Raw genomic sequence first — 11,241 nt, forward strand, 5'->3', positions numbered from 1 at the left:
GTTTTGGACTACAACTCCCATCGCTACCTAGCAGGACCAGTGGTCAGGGATGATGGGAAATGTAGTCCAAAAAGAGCTGGAGACCCAAGTTTGAGAAACACTGTTCTAAGCATTCCTCGTAGGGGAGTTTTATTCCCGCCACAAGGTCAGCTTCCTGAGCCCTTTCCCTGCTGTCTCCCTTCGGAGTGTCAGCGCCCACAACTGCGCGCACGATTCGAGGGCAGCTGCCCCCTTGGTTGGCGAAGGGCCTCGTGCTTTCGGCACTTTGACTTTCGCGCCAGCCGGACTCGCTTTGCCCCCGTCCCCCAGCAATGGCTGTGAGGTGGGCGGCGGCGCAACAATGGGGCGCAGAGGGTGTCCGGAGGCAGAAGGATGGCTGCCGCCTCCACGGCCGCAGCAACCGGCGGCCCGGGGAAGCGAAAGCGCTCTTTCCCCGCCCGTGCGCCCGCGCTCTGCCTGGCGCTGGCTTTGGCTCTGGGCCACGGTGAGAGCTGCCGCTCTCCTCGGTCTCCGAAGGGGGCGCGCGGGAATGGCGAGAGGGCGGGGCGAACACGTGGCCTGGCCCCACCCCCTTTCCTGGGGTCCTTGGCGGGGAGCAAAAGTCGCTTTGGGCGGGAAAAGAGGGGTCGCTTCGAGGGCGGAGCAGAGGTTGGTCCTGTTAAGGTCGATCTCTGGGTCGCGGGCAGTCTTAGTTACTGCAGACCCTCGGCGTTCCCTCTCGGTGCAGTGTGTCCGGCTCACGCCGAGGACTTGTAAATGAAGCTTGCAATCCTGAATAGGTTTACGGAGTCCATTGTATTAATTGGGCCTTCCTTCTGAGAAAGTGTGCTTTGGATTCCAAGTTTCTTTGACCATTCTCTAGTCTACGTATTTTTTATATGCAGTATATAATCACCAAAAAGAAAAATCTTGGGAACTTAAGTATAAATTGAGCAGCCAATTCCACAGCTATACTTGTATCTTAAGAATAGTAAACAAAAGAATATGAGCAATGAAACATTTGTGAACGAAAATCCTTATAGTACAATGTGAAATTGGATGTGCTCTGCTTCTGATGGAATGAGCTAATATCAATTACTTTAAAATAAACTTGCTGCATGCTTTTAAAGTCCCAAAGTTTGATCCATCAAAGAAGCTCTCAGTACTGAGCACCAGTACAGAATGAAAGTGCATCCAATTATCTCTGGAAACTCATATAAATTCATGTGTCCAATTGACAAATATCCCTTTTATTAGAAGTAAATATTTTGTTATGTGAGATTCAGAATCACAAAAGAAGGCTGTCTGTGGGTGAAGAGCCTTCTGGGTAGCTGTGAAATGTCTTGTGTGTGTTTTTCTATGCACATTAGCTGCGGCAGGAACAGGTTCATTTGGGAACTGATTATACAGGCTAATTCCACTTCATAACAGGATTTGCTTTCCTTAGCTGTTAGAATTGCCATGAAGAAAGTACAAAGCTTTAAAGTGGGTTGCGGCTCAGTAACAAAATAAAACAGAGAGTTTAAAGGATGGTTCAAACCATTTCTTGGTTTGGCTCAGTTATGACCAAACACCTTCTGTTACCAGATACTCATGGGCAGATCATAATGGTTCCTGCCTGTAAGTGATTCTAGACTCTGGGCTTGGCCCCCCAAGACCCCACCAATGTTGGAAGTGTTAAGTTGTGGGTGAACATATCAGACGACACAGCAATTCTTCAAACAGCTCTTGATTATTCACAGGCCAGAACAGAACTGAACTGAAGGGTTCAGTCAGCTGCTTATATAGAGCTCCAGTACAACGTAACTGTAACAATTTTCTAAAGCTATCCAATCACTGAATGTCACTTTCGACCCCTTATTTGCATAACTATCTACAGTATCCCCCTGCTGGCCCAGGGTGAGAACTTCAGTACATAACAGGAAGCAGCAGCAAAAAATAGGGGGATGGATTAAAATATAGGTGGTTCTGGGGTGGGTGGAGAGGTTGAAATCTCTCTTCCCAGCCCAGTGACCTAATAGGGATGCAGATTGCCTGTTCCCCACTCATCAGATCAATCATTTGATGAGTAGGGAAAGGGTGATAATTCTGCTTCTCAGCTGATCTGCAGGCTGTCCAATATTGCATCTCTCCAATATTGTGGGATAGCTCCACCCACTTCTGGGTGGCTTGGGCCAAAGGCAATGGCACCCCTTTGGCCTAGCTAACCCTTACTCAAACCTTAAACCATTTTTTTCTATTCTAAGTCAATTTTTCTAGAAGTTGTGGTTGTGATCTTCCCAGGGATTTTCTCTCTCAGTTGGCATTTCTGCAGTGACTATGTCTGGAGGGTTCTTGAGATCATGGAAATAAGTGTCATAGTCTGTGGCACAAGAACTTGCAGCTGTGCAGTACGTGGAACTTCTCCTCAGTCCCCTCCCTCAAATCTTCTCCAGAATTTTAGGGGAACCCCCCAAGCAGGTTGCATGGGAAGAGGAGTGCAGCCAAAATGCATTGTGCTAATGGAATGACGGTGTTAGATACCATCCATATGTTTTTCATGACTATTTTGTTCTGTCTGTAAATGCAGCTGCATTGATTTTTAGATGTTGTTTTTAATCAATTTTATTATAAACCGCCTTGAGGTCCCGTCCCCCCATAATGGGCGATATATCAATATTTTAAGCATAAATAAATAAATATTCAAAGTAGGCTAACTTATGCATGCCTTCGTCTAGCTTTACCTTGCTCTAAAGTAAACTGTGTAATTCTGTTGCTTTAAAGGGACCTGGTTGGTATTTTGTTCTGCAACCGCCGATATTGCAGCTGTTATAGTGTCCACACCAGCAGAACTGATTGTGGAGATTGGGAAAGTAGTGAAGCTTCCATGCAAGTTCACATCATCAGAGAAGATTAGTACTGCAGCCTCTGCTACCTGGAGCTATCGAAAACGGGGAACAGATGACCGTCCCATAACTGTAAGAGTTAATGCCTGAAGGAAAGCTAGATTTGCATTAGATTTTGTAGTGAAAGTGGATTACAGGTTTGGAAACCACTACTTTTCTTTTGTCAACTGAATGAATGCCTTATTGAAGCAATGTATTGTTGCACGCCACCCTAATCTCTGAGTGTTACAAGAATCCAGGGGTTCCAGGTGCTTACCATAGGTTTGGTTTCCTCAGAATGAGGGGCAGCAGAGACTGGGGGGTCTTTATGATATATGGTTTATTTACACATATATGCAACCTGACCCTGTGGTGCAGGGGCTTACAGCATTAACACGCCAGCAGGTCTTGCTTCTCCCACAACCTTGGATTCCAGCAGAAACCAAGCATGTCTCCCCCTCACAGGCTCCTGCCTGCAGCCTGCTTCTAGCATCTAGCTCTCACACATACCAACTCTGGCTTTTGTCCTTCTAACCACCAGCCAGTGGGGGGGCACTGGTGGGGAGACACTCATTTGCTCAGAGCCATTTCCTTTGTTTCCTTAAGGACCCATAATTAGGGGCAGTGTTTGAAACTCCCATTGTTCTAGGCACATTGTGCGCCCTGGAATTTCATTAGTGCAAGCAATTTCTGACCTCTGGGCCCAATACTGCACCTAAAATTTCATTTTAAAACTAGAGTGGAAGGAAAGGAGGACCTTTTTCTGCCTCCCCACTTCCAGCTACTCTCTGAAGACTGGAGAAGACACCCTCTGAATAATATTAGAGGGGTGGGCAGGGGAAGGACTAGACCGTATGAAAAATGAACATAAAATTTTAGCTGAATTTCATTCATTTTCAGCTTTGTATTCTTGTCATTTCAAAATCGTGTCCAGAGATTCTATTGTTGTGCCCATAACCTAGGTTTAAGGTGCCATTTAACTCCTAGCTTTCATATCTCCATTTCTAGCATTGCTTAGGGGGCAATTACCTCACCAAAAAGCTGGTCTGGCTATTTCAGCAATCAAATCCTTGTTGGATCCTGGAATTAGAAGTCTAACCTCCCACCAAACTCACAACTGTATTGTCTGTTGTGTATTGACAGCACTCAATAAGAACCAAATGCGTTTGTTCTTTTTTTTTTTTTTTAATAAATTTTTATTGGTTTTACAGCATTTTTTAAAAAGAACAAACAAACACAAAACAAAACAAACATGCAAAATACTTTCAAAGATATTTTCATAAACCTCTTTTCTTGGACTTCCCCATACCCCCCCTCTCTGCATCCCAGTGTCCATATTTGAACTAGCAACTCCCAGTTGTTACTTTCTGATCTCTGTCATCTTAGTCCTCCTTTATTATCTAACCTTGTATCCCTGTATCCTGTTACTTCTAGCAACCACAACATTTTAACATTCATTGAGTTTGTAGTAGTCCTTAAGATAGCTCTTAAATTTTTTCCATTCTTCTTCCACCATCTCTTTACGTTGGTCACGGATTCTGCCTGTCATCTCAGCCAGTGTCATATAATCCATCACTTTCATCTGCCATTCTTCCAGAGTAGGTAAATCTTGTGTCTTCCAATACTTTGCGATGAGTATTCTTGCTGCTGTTGTGGCATACATAAAGAAATTTCTATCTTTCTTTGTCACCAATTGGCCGACAATGCCCAAGAGAAAGGCCTCTGGTTTTTTGGGAAATGTACATTTAAGTACCTTTTTCATTTCATTATAGATCATTTCCCAGAAGGCCTTTATCTTCGGGCATGTCCACCAAAGGTGGTAAAAAGTACCTTCAGTCTCTTTACATTTCCAACATTTATTATCGGGCAAATGATAAATTTTTGCCAGCTTGACTGGGGTCATGTACCACCTGTATACCATTTTCATAATGTTTTCCTTTAAGGCATTACATGCCGTAAATTTGATACCGGTGTTCCATAACCATTCCCAGTCATCTGACATAATGTTGTGTCCAACATCCTGCGCCCACTTAATCATAGCAGATTTAACTGTTTCATCCTGTGTGTTCCATTTCAACAGCAAGTTATACATTCTAGATAAATTCTTAGTATTGGGTTCTAGCAATTCGGTCTCTAGTTTTGATTTCTCCACTTGGAAACCGATTTTCCTATCCTGTTTAAAAATTTCCATTATTTGGCGATATTGAAACCAATTTTCTACTTTGTGCTTCAATTTCTCCTGACTTTGTAGTTTAACCTTGTCTCCATCCTGTTCTAAAATTTCCCAATACTTCGGCCATCCGACCTCCATATTGAGTTTCTTCACTGCTTTAGCCTCCACTGGTGACACCCATCTAGGGGTTTTATTTTCCAATAAGTCTTTGTATCTTATCCAGACATTAAATAATGCTTTTCTAACAATGTGATTTTTAAAGGTACTGTTAACCTTGTCATACCAGAGATATGCATGCCAACCAAAAGCATTATTGAAGCCTTCCAGATCCAAGATGTCTGCATTCTCGAGGAGCATCCATTCTTTCAGCCAGCAAAACGCTGCTGCCTCATAGTACAATTTTAGGTCCGGCAGGGCAAAACCCCCTCTTTCTTTAGCGTCAGTCAGTATTTTGAATTTAATTCGGGGCTTTTTGCCCTGCCAGACAAATTTCGAAATGTCTTTGTGCCACCTCTTAAAACATTCCATCTTATCAAGAATCTGCAAGGTCTGAAACAAAAATAACATTCTAGGCAATACATTCATTTTAATTACTGCAATTCGGCCTAACATTGACAGTTTCAGATTTGACCATATTTCTAGATCTTTTTTAATCTCTGACCAACATTTTTCATAATTGTCCTTATACAAATTAACATTCTTAGGTGTTAAATAAACCCCTAGGTATTTGACTTTCTTAACCACTGTCAAACCTGTTTCCTCCTGAAACTTCTCCTTTTCCATATCTGTTAGGTTTTTCCCTAAGACTTTAGTTTTTTGCTTATTCAACTTAAATCCAGCCACCTGGCCAAATTGTTGAATTATTTCTAAAACCCTTTTCGTACTAGTGTTTGGCTCTTGCAAAGTCAATACTAGGTCATCTGCATACGCTCTTAACTTGTAGTGTTTAGCTCCGACCTGCACACCTTTGACCTGCTGGTCATTTCTTATCATATTCAGCAACACCTCCAGAACCGAAATGAAAAGTAATGGGGAAATTGGGCACCCCTGCCGAGTTCCTTTTTCTATCTTAAGTTCCTCAGTCACAACATTATTTACAATCAGCTTAGCTTTTTGTTCGGAATATATTGCAGCCATACCATTCTCAAAACCCTGGCCTACCCCCATCCCATGAAGATTCTTCCTCATAAAACTCCAAGAGATATTATCAAAGGCTTTCTCCGCGTCCACAAAGATCAATACTGCTTTAGTGTTTATATTCACCTCCAGCTTTTCCAAAATGTCTATTACATTCCTTACATTGTCCGCTAGGTGTCTTTTAGGGAGAAAGCCTGCTTGGTCTTTATGAATCTTCTCCATCAAAACTCTTTTAAATCTTTTTGCCAAAATGTCTGCAAAAATTTTGTAATCCACATTAAGGAGTGATATCGGGCGGTAGTTCTTGAGTTGGGTCTTTTCAGTCTCTGACTTTGGTATGAGTGAGATATATGCCTCTTTCCACGATTCAGGTGCCCTTTTTCCTTCAAGGATCTCATTACAAACTTCTCTTAATGGTTGAATCAACCATTCCTTCAACGATTTGTAGTATCTAGAAGTCAGTCCATCTGGTCCCGGAGATTTGCCCAATTGCATATTCTGAATGGCAGCCTCTACCTCTTGTTCTGAGATTCTCTGGTTCAAGTCCATCTTACTTTGCTGAGAGATATTTTGTAATCCATATCTTCCAAGGAATTTGTCTATATCTTCTTCATTTTGCGGGCCTTGGGTGTAAAGTTTTTTGAAATAACTTAGAAAGCAATTTCTAATTTCATTAGGTTTAGATATACTCTTTCCATCAACCTCTAGGCTTGTAACTGTATTTAGTTTCTGCCTTTTCTTCAATTGCCATGCCAAAAGTTTACCGCATTTATTTGCTGATTCAAAAGTCTTTTGTTTCATTTGCTTTATCTTCCATTCAATCTCTTGGTTCATCAATTCCATATATTGAGTTTGATATAACTTAATCTCTCTTAAAATGTCCTGAGACTTTGGTTTTGTTCTTAATTTCCTCTCTCCTTCCTTTATCATTTCCAAGATCTTCTCTTTTTTCTCATTTTGTTTTTTCCTCTTTATTGAATTTTGTTGAATCAAAAATCCTCTCATAACAGCTTTACTTGCGTCCCAGATCACTCTTTTCTCCACGTCAGTCCTCAAATTTATTTCAAAATAGTCTTTTAAGGTCTTTTGGGCCTTCGTGAGAATCTCCTTATCTCGAAAGAGGGTGTCATTCATTCTCCATCTAAATTGACCGGTTATTGTGAGTTTCATCTCCATCTTCACGGCGTTATGGTCGGAGCAAGTTTTTGGGCAGATTTCCACTTTCTTAATCTTTGGAGCCAATCCACTAGTAACCCAGATTTGGTCAATTCTGGTCCAGGTCATCATTGCTTGGGAGAAGAAGGTTCCCTCTCTCTCCAGAGGGTTCCTTGTTCTCCAAATGTCTATCAAATCCATGTTTTCTGTCATTTCGAAAAAAGTCTTGGGGAGTCTCCCTTCTTTAGTGACTGTTAGTCTTTGTGCCTTGTCCATATTAGTGGAGACCACGCCATTCATGTCTCCCATGATTATCATATTATAATCCAGATAGTCCGTCAAAGTTTCATGAAGTCCCTTAAAGAAGTCAGATTTGCCTTCATTTGGTGCATAAATTCCAACAACTAAAAGTTTTTCTCCTTGTACTTGTATCTCCACAGCCAGATATCTCCCTTGTTCATCTTTAAATATCATTTTTGGAGCCCATTTCTCCTTCACATATATTACCACTCCCCTCTTCTTAACTTTGTCTGATGAGACAAATTCTTGTCCTAACCTTTTATTTGTGAGTAATCTCCTGTGGGCTCTAGTTATGTGAGTTTCTTGTAAACATATCAAATCCAATTGTTCTCTGTTCAAAATATGAAATACTTGTCTTCTCTTCAAAGGCCCATTCAGTCCATTACAATTCCAACTAAGGAATTGCAGAGCCATCTTGTTATTTTCTTAAGGCTCCTCCAACAGCTCCAAGTTGTTGCTCTTCTTCTGACGGTGGTGGTTTTTGTCCAAACGAGAGATTCAGGATATCCAGTGCTCTCCTCTGTTCTGCAAGTACGTCCACAGTCCCCTTCTGTAGGTCCTCCTGATATCTTGCCAGAAATTTGTCTTTATCTTGAATTGTCTTTATTTTCACTTTCTTTGCCTTGTAGTCGAATGACAGTCCTTGTGGGAATTCCCACCTGAAGCGGATCTGATTTTTCTTTAACAAAAGCACCAAATCCTTGTAGAAGTTTCTTAAGTCCAAGATATATTTTGGTATGTCTTTAAAGATCTGTACTGCTGAATTTCCAATTTGGAGGGCTTTTCCAAAGTGTAGTCCTAAAATTTTATCTCTTTCCTCCTTAGATCTGAGTGTGATCAAACAATCTCTTGGTGTCTTTCTATCTTGCTTTTTGCCGAGTCTAAAGGCAGTTGTGATTTTAAAATCGTCTTCCTCCAGGTCCCAGCAATCCGCAAACTCCCGTGTCAAATATTCCACAAGGTTGTCACTTTCATTCTCCGGAATCAGTCTTAATTTTAAGTTTCTCTCTTTCCTCTGTAACTCCCACAAGGCCAAGGTTGCATCATGCTCATAGACCTTCTTGGCAAGTGGCTCTAATTTCTCCTGCGTCTCTCCAGCTGTGGCTTTGGCCTCTTCGGCAATTTGACGCGTGGTGGCATTTTCCTCGACCAATTTATTTATAGATTCTGTATTCTGGTTTAATCTTGTTGATATTTCTGTTAATTTTTGTGTGTTCTCTGAAGTCTGTTTTGTCAAAGACTCCAGAGTCTGGTTTATCTTAAGCAAAGCTTCTGTCACAGCTTCCATAGAAACGGCTGCTCCTTTGTCCTGTCCTGTTGTTCCAGCTAGTCCGGCTGTTACGCCTAAGATCGAACCTCTTCTCTTTGCTTGTTGCAGCTGCAGCTGTTGCTGTTGTTGTTGCTTGGTCTTGGCTCTTGTAGTTATCTCTTCTTGTGGCCCACTCATGTCAAGGTCAATTCCCACGGGATTTATTCTCCCTTGGAAAATTCCACTGTCTTAGGCCGTGCTGGACTTCACTTTATCCTCTAGAGGGAGCAAATCAAAATGGCCATAGAAGGAAATTTCAAAGTACATGAACAAAGGAGACCATCCAAGATGTAGAAAGAAAGGAGATTAACCCAGTCAAAATCAATGTTACTAAAGTCTTATAGCTTCCAATTGCCACAGTTGCCCAGTATACTGTTTATACTGTTTCTTCTTAAAATGTACAAAAGTCAGGCACTGTGGAAACTTTGTATCAAGGTGTCACTTCACAGGGAAAAGTCAGCTCAATGTACTAAGAAGGCAGACCGTTTCAGACTTTCAAGTAGATGAGATAGCAGAGGTTTTTTCCTTCAATTAAGTCATGCAGTTAATGGTCAAATTCGCCTCCCCTCTGCCCTGCTTGCTCGAGGGGAGATCAAAGGTTTAAATGTCCGGTTTAGCTGATCAAAGGATGAATTTAAACGGATGCAGGTTTAGAGCTCCGTTGCTTTCACTTTCATGCGGTCGGGGGGAGGCAGACTTCCTTTGTTTAAATCTCCCCCGTTTTTAGCCCAATTTTTAAAATTAAGAAAAGTCCCAGTTATTTTTCAGTTCTTACTCACGGGGAATCAGTCCGAATTTCTTTTCAGGAAGGAATCGGCGCTCTCCGCTTATGGCGACGCGGCTTCACTTCGCAGGCTGGGTAGCGACTCTCAGCACCGCGCTCACTCCCGATGTCGATCCGTAGCCTTTAAAAAGGCTCTTTCACGGTACCGGGGGGCGCAAAGGTGCCCACCGAGTCTCCTTGTTCTCAGGCTTCAGCGCCTGGGATTTTAGGGGTCCCCCGCTTGCCGTAGCGGGTAAGACCCGAACTTGCGAAGCAGTCCTCCTCCGGAGCTCGGAGGTAGGACCGCCATTAAGCGCTGGCACCGACCGGAAGTCCCAAATGCGTTTGTTCCACACAGGAACAAAATGTGGATTTGTACCTCCATGTCCTGCTATTAACATCCTCCCCATCCCAGGGATGTCTCAGACTTTCCTCACTTTCAGTTTGGGGTTTTTCAATCCTGGCTGTTGTAGACTTTCCAATAATTGCAAATCCCACATTAAAAGTACAAGACAACACTGGGATAGGGAGAGACTTGTTTAGATGCCCTTACATTGATGTGGAAACAGGCAAGTGCAAATCCACATTTTGCTCTAGTGTGGAAAAGCCCTATATTTTTGCCTGTCCTCAAATTGCAGTCTTTGAGATACTTTGCTCACATATTTCTTCTATTGATCTCTCCCCCTTTCATTTAACAGAATTACTTATTTGTGTCTCTTTGTGGTCTTTTTATTAATGTGTTCCTGCAAAGTTAATCACGGTTTGATTTAAAATTTGTATCCCGCTTCTTCAACAACTATGTTCAACTCAAAGCAGCTATTAACAAAGTGATTGTGTTTGGTTTTATGCTTACAGTTTTTCTATTACTCAAATGAGAAAGCATATGATGGGAAGAATACACAATTCACTGGCCGCAGCACATGGGCTGGAGATTTTTTAAAGCAAGATGCATCCATCACGATAGAAAACATGCAACCAGCAGACAATGGCACTTATTTCTGTGATGTTAAGAACCCTCCAGATGTAGTCACTGAAGAAAGGCCAATTGAAGTGAAAGTTGTGGAGAAAGAGAATATTCCTCCAAGCTCCGGAAATATTTCATCCTGCTGGCTACTTGTACTTCAGTTCTGCTGCATTCTAGCCTCTTTGCCAAACTACTTGTTTTGAAAATAAAACACACCTCTCGTGGCAATTGAGAATGTTCTCCAGTATCTTATTTATCTGGACACTTAGCAATGGGGTTGAGAAGGAATTGGGATGAGTTGCAATATGCAAGACAAATAATATTGCCCCGTTGAAATAACAACTAACTAAAACGTACTAAAAGCTCATTCCCCCCATGGCAACCTTAATCCTAGTCAGCAAAGGGAAATTTTGCAGTACCTCCTTCTCTGCAGGAAGGTTGTTTCTTAGTTATGAAACAACCACTGAGATTTTGTTTGTGTGTGTATGTTTTTATATACATGACTTGGATGACTAGATGGATGTTGGATGAATAGATTAAAAAGGGCATTTCAGAAATGTCTAATGAATTGCAATGCCACCTTGCTTTTGCTGTCAA

General features: G+C 42.0%; 1 protein-coding gene across 1 annotated transcript; it reads left to right on the forward strand.

Annotated features, from left to right (window-relative positions):
• The first annotated feature begins 334 nt into the window (after positions 1-334).
• Positions 335-10,879, forward strand: LOC308590033 (myelin protein zero-like protein 1). The gene is made up of 3 exons (XM_081199722.1): positions 335-484; positions 2,743-2,936; positions 10,536-10,879. Exons 1-3 carry the CDS (start codon positions 373-375, stop codon positions 10,845-10,847), a joined length of 618 nt encoding a protein of 205 aa, XP_081055848.1. The 5' UTR covers positions 335-372; the 3' UTR covers positions 10,848-10,879.
• The last annotated feature ends 362 nt before the right edge of the window (positions 10,880-11,241 follow it).

Source organism: Podarcis bocagei (genome assembly GCF_964188305.1).
Source record: "Podarcis bocagei genome assembly, chromosome: 6".
NCBI lineage: Eukaryota > Metazoa > Chordata > Lepidosauria > Squamata > Lacertidae > Podarcis > Podarcis bocagei.

Coding starts and splice junctions, on each gene's coding strand:
- LOC308590033 (XM_081199722.1), top strand. CDS start 373: ATGGCTGCCGCCTCCACGGCCGCAGCAACCGGCGGCCCGGGGAAGCGA. Junction 485..2,742: donor GGCTTTGGCTCTGGGCCACG/GTGAGAGCTGCC, acceptor GTTGCTTTAAAG/GGACCTGGTTGGTATTTTGT. Junction 2,937..10,535: donor CAGATGACCGTCCCATAACT/GTAAGAGTTAAT, acceptor TTATGCTTACAG/TTTTTCTATTACTCAAATGA.